Raw genomic sequence first — 17,811 nt, 5'->3', positions numbered from 1 at the left:
GCTTTTCCAAGAGTCAAATCTGTAGAGTAGAGAGAGGAAAGGGGGAAATGTATTTATGGGGTCATAAACCTCACCAACAGGGCAACGTCATGACACCCTTGTTGTCTTGAAAGTGTGTCCACATCACATTGTATTTAATTCCTATCTGCTGGGATTCCTATTGTAGATGCATCTGCTGCAAGGCCAGGACTGTGGCTGGGATGTGGAGAGTGTGGAGAATCTGATACGACGCCACGAGGAGACTGAACGCGAGGCTGGAGTCATACAGGAAAGAGGCAAGGTGAGAAGAAGCCACAACATGGCCTGATATACTGTAATGCGTTTTACAGTGAAACAGAAAAATATAGTTGAATTGAATCGAATATTTGAAGACCAACTAATCGCATCCTGGTCTTGTGTTGTTTTGCCAGGCACTAGAAATGGACACCGCTGACCGCCTGAAAGCTCAGTCTGTGATGGCTGACAAACTGAGCAAAAAGCAGAAAGAGGTCAAAACCGGCCTTGTGAAGCTGGAGAAGGACGTTAAACTCAGGTGTGTTGCAAATAATAACTGAAATATCCTGAAAATATGTACTCTTTCCCAATGTGATACACTACATGACCAAAAGTATGTGGACACCTGCTCGTCGAACATCTCATTCCAAAATCATGGGCATTAATATGGAGTTGGTTTCCCTTTTGCTGCTATAACAGCCTCCACTCTTCTGGGAAGGCTTTCCACTAGATGTTGGAACATTGCTGTGAGGACTTGCTTTCATTCAGCCACGAGCATTAGTGAGGTCGGGTACTGACGTGGGAGATTAGACCTGGCTCGCAGTTGGCGTTCCAATTCATCCCAAAGGTCTTCGATGGGGTTGAGGTCAGGGCTCTATGCAGGCCAATGAAGTTCTTCCACAATTATCTCACAAAGTTGTAAGCTCAGAATCGTCTAGAATGTCATTGTATGCTGTAGCGTTAAGATTTTCCTTCACTGGAACCTAGCCTGAACCATGAAAAACAGCCCCAGACAATTATTCCTCCTCCACCAAACTTTACATTTGGCACTATGTATTGGGGCAGGTAGCGTTCTCCTGGCATCTGCCAAACCCAGATTCGTCCGTGGGACTGTCAGATGGTGAAGCGTGATTCATCACTCCAGAGAACACGTTTCCATTGCTCCAGAGTCCAATGGAGGCGAGCTTTACACCACTCCAGTCGACGCTTGGCATCAACTTACAGTTGACCGTGGCAGCTCTAGCAGGGCAGAAATTTCACGAACTGACTTGTTGGAACGGTGGCATCCTATGACGGTACCATGTTGAAAGTCAATGAGCTCTTCTATAAGGCCATTCTACTGCCAATGTTTGGCTATGGAGATTGCATGGCTGTGTGCCTTATTTTATATACCTGTCAGCATTGTTTGTGGCTGAAATAGCCAAATCCACTAATTTGAAAGGGTGTTAAACATACTTTTGTGTATATATAGTGTACTTTGATCTTGCAAAAATGACACAATGGAATCATTATTCAAGTCATTATGACAGTATAGATGTGTGTGCTCTATTAGGACACCATCTATTTCCTCTTGTATTATTATGGGGTATGGGGAAGTGGCAGAGAGACTAACAGGAAGTGATGTTACAGGAAGGAGAGGCTACAGGAGGCTCACCAGCTGCAGCTTTTCAAGGCTAACCAGCGCCTCCTACTGGACTGGACCCTGAAGCAGAGCTCTGAGATGGGAGAGAAAGGCCTGCCCAAGAGCAAGAACGAGGCAGAGCGATTCATAGTAGAACATCAAGACTGGAAGGTGACGACTGATTATGATATTCAAGTTGTCTTGGCTCTCTTTCTAGGTCTCCTTGCTGTTTATCTTTCTAAGTCTCACTACGAAAGGAGGTTTTCAACCTTGTGATGTTTTAAAAAATCCCCCAAAAATGTCAACCTCCCATAAGACCCATTTTTTAAATTGCAAATGTATGTTTCCGGAAGAGATTAAATGTGTTAATGTGTTCTAGACTGAGATTGATGCACGGGGGGAGCGTATTGACTCTGTGAGAGACTTTGGCCTGAGTCTGGTAAAGTCTGGACACAGCTCATCATCAGAGATCAGTAAGTCTTTGACCAAGCTGGAAGAGGCCAAGATGGGTCTGAGCCAGACCTGGCAGAACAGGAAGAAGACTCTGGATCAGGCTCTAGGCCTACAGGTAACCCTAACTTAGAGACATTTGTACAATTTATGTTGTGAATGCAGCTCATCAAACATTAGGCATGTTTTCCAGCTTATTTAATGCTAATTGGCAGTCAACGCACCTAATAATATAAGGGTAACATACATTTTAAAAAGTTACATATCTTGTTTTCATTTCAGATATTCTTTGGCTACATGGAGCAGAGTGAGAGCTGGTTGAGTAACAAGGAGGCCTTTCTAGCCAATGAAGACCTTGGGGTAGGAACTCAATGTATTTGCTCATGAATTATGTGTGAAGAATTTATGTAGGCCTTTTAAAGGACTTATGAAGGCTGCATCAGATGTGTTGTTTAAATTGTGACATTGATTGATTATTGCAGAGTTCTCTATCTGATGTGGAGACCCTCCAGAGAAAGCAAGCCCTGTTTGAGAACACTCTGGATGCTCAGATGGAGCAGGTGGAAGGAGTGGAGCGGTTCGCCCAACAGCTGATCCAGCAGAAACACTTTGACTCGGACAATATCAAGTGCAAGAGCAAGTCTGTGCTGCTCAGGTAGAAGCCAACAATGAACTATGAGCCAAATATTTCCCTGTTTTCAAAGACTGCCCAAATACAAAGATATTGTTTGGTGTATGAAATGATTTCTTCTGCCTTTTTTTATACCTGACTCAAAAACCATGCCTCTCTCCAGAAAAGGAAAACTGTTGGAAATGAGTAAGGTTCGCCGGAAGGCTCTGGAAGAATCTCTACAACTCCAGAAGTTCCTGGGTAGCAGCTATGAGGTATGAGAGCTTGGGTCTGCTTGATGAGCCCGCTTTAACCAACTCAATGTTAGTGTGGGTCTATGAGGTTGGTATGCAAGACTAAAACATAAGTATACCCCTGAGTCAATACTTTGTAGAAGCACCTTTGGCGCCGATTACAGCTTTGAGTCGTCTTGGGTATTTCTCTATCAGATTTGCACTTCTGGATTTGCACTTCCCTGCAGATTTTCTTAAATTCTGTTAAATTAGATGGGGAGCGGCAGTGAACAGCAATCTTCAAGTCTTTCCACAGATTTTCAGTGGGATTCAAGTCTGGGCTTTGGCTGGGCCACTCAAGGATTTTTACATTCTCGTTCTGAAGCCATCCCGTTGTTGCTTTGGCTGTATGCTTGGGGTCATTGTCCTGTTGGAACGTTAATCTTCGTCCCAGTCTAAGGTTGTTTGCATTCTGAAGTAGGTTCTCATCAAGGATTTGCCTGTATTTGCCTCCTTTCATTATTCCCTCTATTCTTTCAAGTCTCTCAGTCCCTGCCGCTGAAAAGCATCCCAATAGCATGATATTCCCACCACCATGCTTTACGGTAGGGATGGTGTTAAATGGGTGACGAGCTGTGCCTGGTTCTCCAGACATAGCGCTTTGCATTCAGGCCAAAACTTTTTGTCTCGTCAGACCACTAAACCTTTTGCCTTATCATCTCAGTCTTTCACATGTCTTTTTCCAAACTCCAGGCGGGCTGGCGTGCCTTTTTCTCAGGAGTGGCTTCTGTCTGGCCACTCTCATAAAGTCCAGATTGGTGAAGTGCTGTAGAGACTGTTGTCCTTCTGGCAGGTTCTCCCATCTCAGCCAAGGAACTCTGTAGTTCTGTCAGTGTTCATTGGGTTCTTGATCATCTCCTTGACCAAGGTCTTTCTTGCCCGGTTGCTCAGTTTGGTCAGACGACCAGCTCTAGGCAGAGTCTGGGTAGTTCAATATTTTTTCCATTTCCCAATGATGAAGACCAGTGTGGTCTTGGAAACTTTAAACACTCTAGAAATTGTTTTATACCCTTCCCCAGATATATGCCTCATCACAAATCTATCTCGGAGATCTACTGACAGGTCCTTGGACTTCATAGTATATTTTCAGCTCTGACATGTTCTGTCAACTGTGGGACCTTATATAGACAGGTGTGTGTCTTTCTAAATCATGTCCAAACAGTTGAATTGGCCACAGGTGGACTCCAATCAAGATGTAGTGACATCTCAAGGATTATCAAAGAAAATTGGATGCTTCCTGAGCTTAATTTGGAGGTTCTTAGCATCAGGGTGTGTGAATACTTATGTAAATTAGATATTTCTGTGTTTCATTTTCACCTTGTCATTATGGGGTATTGTGTGTAGATGGGTGAGAACTAATCTATCTAATCAATTTTGAATTTAGGCTGTAACACAAAATGTGGTTATAAGTCAAGGGGTATGAATGCTTTCTGAAGGCACTGAAAGTAATGTGTGATAACTGAAACCTGCAGGTGTGCTCGTGGCTCAATGAGAGGAATGCAGTGGCCCTGGATGAAAGCTGGAGAGACCCCATCAACCTCCAGGCTAAACTACTGAAACACCAGAGCTTTGAGGCTGAGATCTTAGCAAACCATAACCGAGTTGACACTCTTACTAAGGTATGTGTGAGTCTGAAGAAGTGCTTTCACTGCACATTAATCACAGAGTAGTATCTCAGTACTTGCCTATGGCTTATGACAGCTCAATACACATTAAGATAGAATAACATAGCTCTCGGACCTTCATTGAATCTGCAAGGTCCTCTGTTCTGAGAACAGTGTCTCGGCAGATGTTACCCACAGTACAGTTAGTTAGCAGTGACTGGTCTAGGCAAGTGTTATTGAGTCAATGTTCACCCACAGGAGGGGGAGAGAATGATAGCAGCGGGTCACTCCACTCCTGGGAAGATCAAACCGTGGCTGAAGGACCTTAACCATGGCTGGGACCAGCTCCTCAACAACTGTAAAGAGAAGAAATCTCGTCTGCAGCAGGCCTACCAGGTATTTGCACCTCACAGATGTATTGTACTCATCTTTGATGATAGATACAGTAGATGATACTGTGTAAAAGAGAATGTAACTTTTATGGATGAAAACTAAAAATCAAATTTCATTGGTCGCCTACACATACAAAAGTATGTGGATTCGGCTATTTCGGCCACACCTGCCATTGCTGACAGGTGTATAAAATCGAGCACACAGCCATGCAATCCCCATAGGAAAAATTGGCAATAGAATGGCCTTACTGAAGAGCTCAGTGACTTTTAACGTGGCACCGTCATAGGATGTCACCTTTCCAACAAGTCAGTTTGTGAAAGTTCTGCGCTGCTAGAGCTGCCCCTGTCAAGTGTAAGTCCTGTTATTGTGAAGTGGAAATGTCTAGGAGCAACAACCCCTCAGCTTGTGGTAGGCTACACAAGCTCACAAAACGGGACCGCTGAACGAGACCACTGAGTGCTGAAGCATGTAACGCGTAAAGATCTGTCCTCGGGTTGCAACACTGCCTCTGCAAGCATTGTCAGCACAATAACTGTTTGTCGAGAGCTTCGTGAAATGGGTTTCCATGGCCGAGCAGCCCCGCACAAGCCAAAGATCACCATGCGCAATGCCAAGCGTTGGCTGGAGTGGTGTAAAGTTCGCCGCCATTGGACTCTGGAGCAGTGGACACACATTCGCTGGAGTGATGAATCACGCTTCACTGTCTGGCAATCCGACGGATGAATCTGGGTTTGGCGAATGCCAGGAGAACGCGACCAACTGCGAGCCAGGCCTAATCGCCCAACTTCAGTGCCCGACCTCACTAATGCTCTTGTGGCTGAATGGAAGCAAGTCCCTGTAGCAATGTTCCTGCAGCAATGTTGTAACATTTAGTGGAAAGCCTTCCCAGAAAAGTGGAGTTTGTTATAGCAGCAAAGGGGGGACCAACTCCATTTTAATGTCCATGATTTTGGAATGAGATGTTCAACGAGCAAGTGTCCACCTACTTTTGGTCATGTAGTGTATTTGCAGAGACAACATCCCCACCAGGTAAAATAATCAAGTAATAAAGCGTTCTGCTTTAAAGGCCCAATGCAGCAGTTTTTATCTCAATATCAAATCCTTTCTGGGCAACAATTAAATACCTTTATAGTTTTCCATTAAAATGGTTGAAAATAAACAAAAATAGCTTTTTAACGAAAACATTTCTCAAACAAGAATTTAGCTAGGACTGTCTGGGAGTGGTCTGAGTTAGACTCTCTTTGTTATTGGTCTATATTAACTTATATCGGCTGCTGATGTCACACGGCAAGCCAAAACTCCACCCATGCAAAACCTGCTGAATAGAAGGTCTTGTGTAGATTGTACCGGCAACTATTAGGAAATAACACTGATCAAATGCTTTCATACTTTTACAGTGTTAGTTTCATCAGCTGTTGTGCAATATGATATAAAACACAGGAAAAAACACATTTTGACTGCTCTTGGTCTTTAAGTAAAGTGTTAAGCTATAAATATTCTATGAATTTGTTCTTTCCTACCACCAGGCTTTACAGTTCCAACGTTCTCTGGACGACATCGAGGAGTGGCTTGAGTCCGTAGAAGTTGAAGTAACCAACGAGGACTGTGGCACTGACCTCCCATCAGTCAGCAGGCTGCTGAAGGCTCTACAGGACCTGGAGGAGGTAGTGGATGGCTATCTGGAGAGGGTCCAGGGCCTGGTGGATACAGCCAAGGACTTCAGCTCCAAGGGCAACTTCCTGGCCCGGGAGATCCAGCAACGAGTAGGCCAAACTGTCAATAGGTAAGTTGTTGTTTTTTGTCAAAGATATATAAATAATACTGGCAAAGCATATTTTGTCTTTGATTCTCCCCAACTACATTTAAATATTAGTCAGAGTACGAGACATTAACAAAACACACGTTTATTACTATGTAATAGAGCACACACACACCAATACTGCATGGCTATGAGACTGCGCTTGTGAAAGGAATTGTAAGGGTTTTGCACTGTTGTAAGTTTTGGGACTTTTTTTTTCATGGTCCTTCGAGACGGATTTTAACCAACTTTCGTTATTGTAGATATAACAGTCTGGCTGAGCCATTGCAGAACCGACGGGAGACCTTAGAATCCTGGCAGCTGTTGTTCCAGTTCTACCGTGACATGGAGGATGAGCTGGTCTGGGTCCAGGACAAACTGCCCTCTGCCTCCGCCAAAGACTGGGGAACCTCCCTACAGAGTACTCAGTCTATGGTCAAAAAACATCAGGTCAGAGACAGGGATGGTCAATGTTCCAGTTTGCATTTAAGATACTAACAACAACGTTGGGCTTGGGTTTCTGTCAAGAACTTTGTGAGAAATGTATTTGTAAAAAGTGTTATGCATGTATTGGTTGATTTGATTGAACCTGTGTGTGTGTGTGTGTGTGTGTGTGTGTGTGTGTGTGTGTGTGTGTGTGTGTGTGTGTGTGTGTGTGTGTGTGTGTGTGTGTGTGTGTGTGTGTGTGTGTTTGTGTGTGTGCAGGCTGTGGTGCAAGAGATAGCGAGCCGTACCCCTCTGGTGCAGGCTGTCCAGAACGCAGGGCAGAACCTGGTGAGGGGCAGACACTTTGCCTCGCATGAGATCAGCGAGAAGCTGGCTGAGCTCAAGAAGATTTTCGAGAGCCTGAGGAGAGAGTCAGAAAACAAGGGCCGACTGCTACAGGAGGCTCTGAAGATACAGACCTTCCTCTCTGAGGTAGATAACTGTGACCACTGACCATACTCTCTATATACATTCTCTTTGGACACAAACACAGGTTCCACAATCCACAAAAACTCCCAATACATCTTTCTACCCAACTTTCTACAGTGAGGGACTTTTATGTGCCACCCAGATATGATGAAGAACCTTTTATAAGCTTCCGTGTCTCTTTAGGTTTCAGAACTAGAACTGTGGCTGGATGAGCAGAGACCGATGTTAGAGTCCAAAGATTTTGGGAAGAGTGAGGAGGCCACCGAGGTCCTCCTGAGGAAGCTGGACTCTGTAGACCTGGACATGGAGAACCAGCGGCTGAAAGTAGAGTCTCTTCAGGAGACTGGCGCTAAACTGGAGCACTGTGGCCACCCCAACAGGTACAGTATACAAACCTTACAGTATGTACATTATTCACTTTATCTGTTATCATTGTCATGAATTAACATATGTGGTCTCACAAATATATTCTATATTCACATATTTAACTACATTCACATATTTGAAATATGTCCATTTAGTGATTTCTAAATCCATTTAGTTCATTTCTTTGTTTGTCTCTCATTCCGAATGTTGTAAGCCCATTGACATTATGCCATTTCTCTCATACCACATCAGCCATTTAGTGAGTAAGAGTCTTCCAGACGTGCTGGATGAGTATGAGAGTCTGCTGCGTGTCTCTGGCTCGCGACGGGCAGCTCTGGAGGACCAGCTGAACCTTTATGTGTTTGAGAGAGAGGCCCGGGAGCTGCAGAACTGGCTGTGCTCCCGCAAGACCCTGGCTGAGTCAGAAGACTTTGGACAAGACCTGGAGGATGTGGAGGTATAGATGCAGAGTGGACTATTCCATTGGTTCCATTATACAGAGCAAATTAGGTGCAGCTCAAGTGTTTACAATTTTTGACCCATGTCTTGGGGGATGGGAATAGGGCCAGTATGGATAAGCCAAGTACTGGACAGTTTGTATCAGGTGTTGGGTGTATGCATCGTTTATATATTGCTGTAGCGAAAAACAATCTTTGTGAGATACAGTGTTGTTAAAGTAATGATCGATATCGAATGCATTTTAGTTTAGAGGCAGGCCACGCTTTTCTTAATGAAGTGACTTTCTTCCAGATGTTGCAGAAGAAGTTTGAAGACTTTGTGGCTGAGGTGAACACGCTGGGCCAGAGTAAACTCAGCACTGTTCAACAACTACGACAGGAGGTGAAGTCTGCTGAAGGCCCGAGACGAGAGGCAGCGCTGCACAAATTATGGGACGACCTCAACCAGAATGTGAAGATTAGAGCGGAGGTAAAATTCTAAGTCCAGTTCTTCTATCAATAATAGAATAATAGAATAGAATATAAGTCACGACTTAAGTGGGACATTAAACGGTAGGGAAGAAAGGCAACATCTGCTTATAATTCTATACTGGCCCTATTTTTTTCCCCAGCTCCTGTACCAAGCTTGATGTGCGTTAAGCACTCACCTTCTGAGTATTATTTATATATTACTGTGGGTAATTGACCTGAGCCTTGGTGAGTTATCAGCCATTTTGTGTGACAGAACCTGAAGTCTGCCCGAGAGGTGCACCAGTTTGACCATGACGTGGACGAGCTGAAGGGTTGGATGAGTGAGAAGGAGGTGGTGTTGGACTCTGACGACCACGATCATGATCTACTCAGTATCCAGGCACTCATCAGACAACATGAAGGACTGGAGGTACAGTACACAACCAAAGTTTATTTAACATGTTTGACTGAGATGGTAGCAGAGCAGTTTCATTGAGGCAGACTCCAAAGATTTACCATTTCATTAGCCATCCAAGACCTGATGACTTGCTTTAGCTCCCTAAACGAATGCCTTTACCTCGGTGGGCTAACAGCCGGTTACACTAACTCACCCATCAAATAACTGTTTGTTTCCAGAGAGACTTGGCGGTCATCGAGGGAGAGGTGTCTCGGACCAAAGAGGAGGGGCGGGGCTTAACCAGGAAGTACCCCCAGGTGCAGGCCAGTCTGGGTGAGAGACTACAGGAAGTGGAGGCTAGCTGGGCTAGTCTGCATGCCAAGGCCATCCAACGCAGGAAGAGACTGGGGCAGGCTGAGGCTATGCAGAGATACCTCACAGAGTGGACAGAACTCATGTAGGTCTACTTCTTTTGATTTCATGTAATTAGGTTTAATAAGATGAGACCCAATTCTATAATGTCACATTTATGATGTGCTTATAGATGTGTAATGTATGCTTTATGAACGCATAATTATTGAGGTGTGAACTGGATCTAATTTGAACATTTTAAAGTAAATGGAAGTGCTATTATGTTTTCAATCTTGAGGTTGTTTTATTTTTCCCTGTGTTGCCCAGGGCATGGCTGAAAGAGACCCTGTCCCTGGTGAGAGGGGAGGGGTCAGGAGGGGAGGGTGCTGACCTGGAGCAGCTAATCAAAAGACACGAAGAGTACCATGTTCAGATTGACAAGCAGCTCAACAAATCACAGGCTGTGAAAGATGAGGGCAGATACCTCGTGGAGGAAGGCAACTTCATGTGCCAAGAGGTAATAGCACAGTGCTTAACAATTTAGACATGATGTCAAAGAAACCTAAACATCAATGTAATGGCAAGATACGGAAATGTTACGTTTCTCTTTTGCTATTGAATTTTCTGCATTATTTTAAGCATTATTGTCCTTGTTTCTATGACTATGTCTTGTGTCACAATGTTAAATATTGTTATAGGAACATTTAATAAAGCTATCTATTGCTGCCAAATTGCAGTTGGAGGAGCGTCTTCTGGAGCTGCAGGAGCTGGAGACGCGGGTGCAGGAGGTCTGGGAGGAGAGGAGGGTGTTGTACCAGGAGGAACTGGAGATCCTACATCTACAGAGGGAGCTGGAGCAGGCAGAGCACTGGCTCAGTACCTACGAAGCTACTCTGAGGGTAGAGGAGTACGGGGTGAGTCTTTTAACTGGTGGACAGCCCGTTTAAAAGCCTAGGGGTTAACATAGGATTGTGGCACAGGAGACCAGGGTTTGAACCTTGTCACTTATATAAGTCATCATGCTTTCTGACAATAGTATGAAATAGTGAATATTATCTTCAATTCAAGATTTTTGATGATACTGGTCATTGGTTTTAGTGCTATGTATTTTCCTTTTCGACCCACTCAGTGAACGTTGGTTAAGCCTGGTTAAGATGCTCAGTGATGTCTCCTTTCCCAGGACTCTGTGTCAGACGTTCTGGAGTTGATGAAGAAACAGGAGGACTTGGAGGCTATGATTCAAGCCCAGAGTGACAGGTTTAGCACCTTACAGAAGAAGAAAACACAGGTGAGTGAAAGATGAGAGGACGCTATTCACCTTTCCTGACAACTGATGTTATGGCTGTTGAATTTTGGCTAACTCCATTAAACCATACAACTCCTTTTGGTTTTCTTTCAACAATGACAACCCAAAAGATGGCTTTGGCATGGATACAGTAGATTACGCTCACATGTAATTTTATAATATATTTTTTAGAGAGAGCAGAGATTACAAAGCCTCCATGGTGATGATGGAGACAATTCCAGGAAGAAGCTTTCCAGGGTGACCTCCCTGAAGAGGAAACCGTCTGACCCGAAGACCCCCCGACCCACTGGCCCTAAACCCCTAAAACCCACAGACCGGGTCCGCAGAACCAGCACCGGCAAAACACCTGATCCAGATTCATCGCCCTCCATCTCCAGTAGCCCCCCTCCCAGCCCCGCCCCTAGGGCCGTGACCACCCAGAACCCTGCCTCTGTGGCCCCCTCTAGATCCCCACGCTTCGCCCCTCCAGTCAACCCTCCTCCATCCCCTCCATCCTCTCCCACTACAGAGAGCAGTAGCCACTCCTGCTACAGACCCCATAGATTGTCAGTGAAGGAAGAAGAGTTGCTTCCCACAGATAGACCATCTATCGCCCCCAAGCCAAGGCTCTCCCTCATAGAGAAGTTAGCCAGGCATGAGGAGCTGGCCCCAGAAACACCTGTGTCGGCCCCAGCCCCAACCTCACCTGAGCCAGCCTCACATGCATCTCCCCTACCCTCACCTGTATCTGCACCTGTCCTCTCTGAAAATCCTGAGCAGCCAGAAAACGAACCCACCACACCCCCTAAACTCCCTCCCCTCTCCGGAGATGTCCCTCCCCCCTCCAGAGACCTGCCCCCTTCCCCTCTACTGCTACACCACAGGAAACTAGAGGACCTACCAGAGGAGATGGCTACGCTGTCAGGCTCAACATCTGATGTGAGATCAGATCACTAACTAATTAACAAACTACACTCTGAGTCTGAGTGGATACCACATGTTTGTATATGTTTTACACTACGTCTACTGTTTTCCATCTTGAGAACTGTGTTGTTTACATCTGTGCAGGTCAGTGGTCAAGTGCCTGCCAGAATGGATGGGATGTTGGAGATCAAGGTGAAACAAAGCGGAAACAAAGTAAGACCCTGATATACTTTCTCAATGTGGAGGACCGAAACATTCTGACCTAAAACAATTGTTGATGCTAGGTCATCTCCAATGTTTTTTTTATGATCAAATGATCATTCATGATTTACAGTTAGATAAAGCAGTAAAACTGTGAAACTGTATTGGTTTTCAGGGTTTGGAGAACTGGGATGCTGTCTATGCATTACTGGAGAGGGAGACACTCAATCTTTTCAAAGACAGAGACGCAGCTACAGAGGTACTGCTTATTCATCAAGTCTACAGAAAAAGTTAAAGTTAAATTCACAGGTGCTTTTAGGGAGAACAATTACTTTTGAACGTACAGTATGTCACTGCTTTTTTTTTTTTTTTTTTTTTACAGAGGTCTTCCCTATGGCCCCCCATCAATATGGTTGGAGCAGTGTGTAAGGAAAACCCATACTATAGGAGAAAGGACCATACCTTCAAACTAACGTGAGCCTTTCACATTACTGAAAGAGAATCCATGCTTTAAGTGGAAAATTAAGCTATTTCTAAGTACTGTATAAAACATGCCATGTTAGAAGTTTGAGGACTTGTAATAAAGTATACAAAGACTGCTCCTCTGACTAAATGTATGTGACCGTCTGTTCTGCTGTCTGTGTATGTCCTTTAGTCTGGATGATGGAAGTCAGTACCTGTTCGCTGCCTTTAGCCGAGAGCAGCAGCTCAAATGGGTAGAGGAACTTCAGAACTGCACCAAGTCTAGAAGCTCCTCTGACTCTGAGGATTCTGTGTAAGACAACTATCAAACAGAAGGGCCATTTCTTAAAACGTTGTTATTATAAATTAATAACACATCTTTTACCAGTGCCTTTACCGAATAGTTTGCCAAATAAACAATTTATTTGAATCCTGGTGTTTTTGAGTGATGTTCTCATTATAAAATTGAGTGAATATAGTATCTTGCTTTTTGAAAAATGTGCCAATTCCCATTTCTTTCAGGAACTCCTCAAAGGACACAGTAGATCACCAGTACTCCAAACAGGTCAACATCAATGATGCTTCTGAGAACGAAGGGTTTCTCAGAGTTGGCTCCAGTGAAAGTGTTGGTTCCAGAGTTGGCTCCAGAGAAAGTGTGGTTTCCAATGAAAGTTTTGAGAGCGATATAGGGCCACCACCAAAGCCCCCCCATACCTATTACAACAAGCACCGCTACCCTACAGGAGGGGGGACCAAAGATGAAGGTGAGACTACACATGCATTAGTTTCCCACAACTTGAAATATTACAAAAACAACCATTTTGAAAATGAAATAAATTCCAGGAGAGACTGCATAACCAACACAATGGTTACAAACAACCATTTTTGTACAGAAAGAAATTAAATTCTTCACAAAAATGTTGGTGAATGTTAACATTGTAATATTATTAATAAATCCTTATAAAAAAAACTCTGAAATACTTTGATGCCTCATAACATAATGTGCGGTCTTGTTCCAGGGACTGTAATAACTCAGAGCCTGAGTTCCTTACAGAGGAGCCAGCCCCCCACCGCCCAACCTCCTCTACCTCCACAAAGCCTCGATGACCCTGAGACCAAAGACAAACCCAAGAACAAGAGTGTCTTCAAGAAGCTCTTCAGAAAGTGATTTGGGATATTTCCTGTGTTATTAGAATAGAGTCATCTTAACAATGTATATCTTAATATTACCTTTACAATGGTCAAATCAAATGCCACAATCTTTCTGTTGTTAACCATTAGCATTGGTTTATGATATGTTAGCAACAATTTATGTTAATTTTCTCCTTGTGTTGATCTACTCAGGATGGCTGCATGCTCATGAGATTTTATGCCAGTGCCTATATAAAAAGCGAATTTATTTATTCAATAGAAATAAGTACATTCAGTTGGCCTATTTAATTTTAAACATTTCAAACCACAATCATTTTCGAATCACCACATTTGGTAATTGAACTAATATCTCGTATAAATAGATCATCCTTACCATGCTCAAACGAAGTTTCACGTTAATTATGCATTATGCCAATGACAGATTTGCCGATATTAGAATTATACATTTGTATTTTAAGTAAATATGTCACCGATATTTAATTGTATGGATTATAGGCTGCCAATCTTGTTTTGAAAATGTGAGAATATTTTTAACAGCACATTGGGTGAGAAGGAAATACATGATATGAAGTGTATTCTTATCTTTAAATATTTTAGTCAAACGAAATGAGAGGACATTTTTCAAAGTTAGTATAATTTTTGCAATTCATTTTCATGCCATAATTTAATGACCTTGTGATTAGGATGGGTGTACTTTTACCACTTTTACATTATACATTTTGCAAAAGTCATTCGTATTTTAATTATTTTCGGTTTAGACTGCAACTAAGAATCAACAAAATGACATATTTCAGATTGAGAATGCGTTAGTATAATAAAAGCCTGCATTCAGATAAAATTAGGGGACCATTTTTGTCATCCGATATTCCACATGTATTACGCTTTTTTTGTGTAGGCCAGTAGCCAAAATACCTTCACTTTTGATCATCTGATTAAACGGTTATGTATGTTTTGCGGATTCTGTAAAAATACATGTCTTTGTTGGAAATGTTCAATTTCACTGGAATTGAGAAATGCGTAAAGAATTGGACTACAACATACAAACCTACAATAAGTGTCAGCAAAGTACATGCCACAAATGAATGATCATTCAGCATTTTCGATCCTAGGCCTTCCGGACTATGCCGGATATGCCTTCTTGAATAAGCAACATTTGCTACCGCTTGATGGCGTCAGAGACAATAAAGCAACAAGACAGTCTATTCCTTGCAGTTCAAAAGTTAATTCGAGATGTTGCCTTTGATTTAACATCTTGAGCTTTGTCTATTTGTGATTGTTGCATTTAACTTGTTAAACAATTTGGGTAATGTGCCATGATATTTCAGGGCATGCGTTTGATTACTCATTTGGTGTCATTAGGCTAGACGTGTGGGTAGAATAAAAATCAGAAAGGGATTTCATATGTGGGCTCTTTTATTGCCTCAAACACAGTGATTGTAATGTATAGAGGTTATGGGCAAGATCATTTATTTCTGGATCATTTCTGTGCGGTGGTTAGTATTTATAGTAGGTTTATTTATTACATTTACATTAGTTTGAGGTTTTCCAGTAGGCCTAATTAAAGGACATCGGGTTTTGAACTCGATAGCCTTGCGTTTGAATTGTAATTGAAAAGAAAACGAAAAAAACAGCCCAATTATATAGTAATAATAACACATTTTACATTTTCAACAATTTAAGGCATAAGAAGGCTTATACATAGATTCTTTAGAAATCATTCATAAGCAAATGTCATGCTCTACCATGTAGCAGGGTGGAAAATGGCTTATTTGTCAAAGCACCAGATGTAGCCTTACAAATTCTATTGAATATTAACGGAATATATGTGCCTGTATTTCCTCTTCTACAAAATCACATCATTCGGCTTGCTTGTAAGAATATTTCATTGTAAACTATGTTGGTAACCCCAAGCAAATAGAATTGTCTTCATTCGATAGGTTATTTGATCAGAAGCCAGTCCCTAGTTGTTATTCGGATCACGCGCCTCCCAAAGCAGCTGCAGCTTATTTAATGAATCACCACACAGCTCAAAAATTTAACAATGTTGTTCTCGGCCAGTAAAATCAGTCAAATAAATCGGAATAGATTATTCTTGAGAAACGAATTTTAAAACTCAAAATAAACGGCTTTTTCCCAAAATGACAAGATTGTAAAAGGGACACGTCTCTTGTCCTCAATTCTGTTTTGTTTCTAATTAATTCAAAAGACCTATACACGATAGTAAATTAAAACCTGTTGTGTATTAAAATTGGCTATATATTTACCGTTACTTCTCATCTTTAAGATTTGTTGCAGGATAAAACTATATGCCACACACACATACCCAATTTAAGCCTGGTTAAATTAGGCTCCCACTCCTTGATTAACCAATACGTTCATAAAATAGCCGACTGTACATTTAGGGAAAACGAAAGGCAAATAGTCTCTATTCACCTTTTGAAGTATTGTTCAAATATCCACACATTACCAGTCAAAATACTGTAGACCTGTCTATTATATAGTCATACAGATTCACAATACCGTAACACAGCAGCACCTCTAAACGACAAACAGCATTGTAAAGCCTGCCGGTAGGTTAGGTCCATAAAATGAATCCACAACCAGACCAATTTAATAATCAAATGTATGATCAAATAATATCGAATAATGATTCATTATTATTTATCAAGTTTATAAATAAATATAGACGGTTTGCTGTGACAACAGTTGTACAGATACTTTATCTTCATACCTCAATTAGCAAATGCTTCTAAGTTGCTTATAAACTGCAGGGTGAACTTGTTTTAATTTTACATTAAAACACATGCAGGCAATAGTTTGAGGTGAATTTTATTTAAAGTCCCGATCAAACATTGAATTTTCATTGAATCAATTTAATCAAAATTCCTTTCTCCAATAAACAATAAGATTCCCTGCTTTTTACGCCTGCTTTTTAAACCAAAAGCCCTTCTCTCCTCTACCGCTAGGGGGCTCTCTGCTCTCACAGATGTGCGCCGGTCTCCATCGGTTTTATAACGGAGTTTTGCGGTATGTCTGCTTGCCTATCGTCTTATTTCCACACAACACAATTTATTTGTGCCCTAAAGTGAATAATAATGTGTTTACATCAACGGCGTGTTTATAAATATTTTGCAGTAGCCTATGTGTTGAGCAGCCCTGTCATTCTATTTAAACAAATCCATGCCTACACTCAATTTATTATAAAGATTAAACTAGTACTTTCAATAAATTATGGTTGTCAGTCTGAGATTAAATTGTAAACGTTTTGTTTTAGGTGTGCATCTTTTTTTATACGTGAAACATAACATTGGAATTATTGATAGAATTCTACTTTTATGGCCGTAGTTGTGTTCTAAATCAAGGATGGGCAACTTTGGGGGCTTCAAAAAACCACACACTCAGTCAGGGCCGGCCCTAGACTTTTGGGGGCCCTAAGCCACATTTTGTTGATCATTACAAGTTTAGATAGCTGGCCGCTAGACTAATTTACCAATCTAAAAAAATCTTAGCGGACATGAGCTAATTGAGTGACTGTCAGTAACCAGGTTTACATGCAACCTTTTTATGCCTGTAAAGTAGGCTACATGTAGGATAAAACACGTCAGGACAGACCTGATGGAAATTGAAAATTTGTGCCGGTAAACTTTTAAAATGTAAAAAAAGATACTAAATACACTAGACAAGGTAGGATCTCTTTATGTCTGTACAATTAATTATATGAGAAATGCTTGGCTGCCTTTTGACAAATACAAATAATCTCGCTATTTTGCCAATAATAATCTCATGTAGGCTATACGTTCTTGGTAAACTTTCCAAATATCGACAAAACTAAATATACTAGACAAGGTGGGATCTTTTTGTGTAGGTAAAAGGAATTCTGCAAGAAAGGGCGGTGTCAACTGTTTTATGCGCAAATATTGATATAATAACAATCATATTGAAGTAAAACTTGAAGTCACACGGTGACATGTTGTGTAGTCCTCCCACTACCATTTGGGAAAGCATACCGTTTATTAGGCTACAGATTAAATAAGTGGCTAGAGCTCACGTGCCAATACCAGAGTGGGCACACTCGCTATATAAAGCA

At 42.0% G+C, this 17,811-nt stretch overlaps 1 protein-coding gene across 2 annotated transcripts in view; it reads left to right on the top strand.

Moving 5' to 3' along the window:
- The window catches only part of sptbn5 (spectrin, beta, non-erythrocytic 5), a 67,732-nt gene extending 52,608 nt beyond the window's left edge, over positions 1–15,124 (top strand). For both annotated transcript variants that reach the window (XM_029729765.1, XM_029729766.1), the window contains 27 exons: positions 167–280; positions 411–532; positions 1,624–1,786; positions 1,995–2,183; positions 2,348–2,425; positions 2,548–2,720; positions 2,860–2,950; positions 4,441–4,587; positions 4,831–4,968; positions 6,492–6,748; positions 7,027–7,213; positions 7,469–7,681; positions 7,862–8,058; positions 8,297–8,501; positions 8,795–8,971; positions 9,227–9,382; positions 9,589–9,806; positions 10,028–10,217; positions 10,438–10,614; positions 10,881–10,988; positions 11,178–11,924; positions 12,054–12,122; positions 12,286–12,369; positions 12,493–12,584; positions 12,766–12,885; positions 13,095–13,336; positions 13,592–15,124. In XM_029729765.1, coding sequence (XP_029585625.1) covers positions 167–280; positions 411–532; positions 1,624–1,786; positions 1,995–2,183; positions 2,348–2,425; positions 2,548–2,720; positions 2,860–2,950; positions 4,441–4,587; positions 4,831–4,968; positions 6,492–6,748; positions 7,027–7,213; positions 7,469–7,681; positions 7,862–8,058; positions 8,297–8,501; positions 8,795–8,971; positions 9,227–9,382; positions 9,589–9,806; positions 10,028–10,217; positions 10,438–10,614; positions 10,881–10,988; positions 11,178–11,924; positions 12,054–12,122; positions 12,286–12,369; positions 12,493–12,584; positions 12,766–12,885; positions 13,095–13,336; positions 13,592–13,740 — 4,803 coding nt within the window. In that variant the 3' untranslated portion in view covers positions 13,741–15,124. The remainder of the gene's footprint in view (positions 1–166; positions 281–410; positions 533–1,623; positions 1,787–1,994; positions 2,184–2,347; positions 2,426–2,547; positions 2,721–2,859; positions 2,951–4,440; positions 4,588–4,830; positions 4,969–6,491; positions 6,749–7,026; positions 7,214–7,468; positions 7,682–7,861; positions 8,059–8,296; positions 8,502–8,794; positions 8,972–9,226; positions 9,383–9,588; positions 9,807–10,027; positions 10,218–10,437; positions 10,615–10,880; positions 10,989–11,177; positions 11,925–12,053; positions 12,123–12,285; positions 12,370–12,492; positions 12,585–12,765; positions 12,886–13,094; positions 13,337–13,591) is intronic.
- Positions 15,125–17,811: the final 2,687 nt, after the last annotated feature.

Source organism: Salmo trutta, chromosome 33, assembly GCF_901001165.1.
Source record: "Salmo trutta chromosome 33, fSalTru1.1, whole genome shotgun sequence".
In the NCBI taxonomy this organism is placed as follows: domain Eukaryota; kingdom Metazoa; phylum Chordata; class Actinopteri; order Salmoniformes; family Salmonidae; genus Salmo; species Salmo trutta.
Note: the sequence above shows the minus strand (reverse complement) of the source record. Positions and strands in the feature narration are given on the sequence as shown.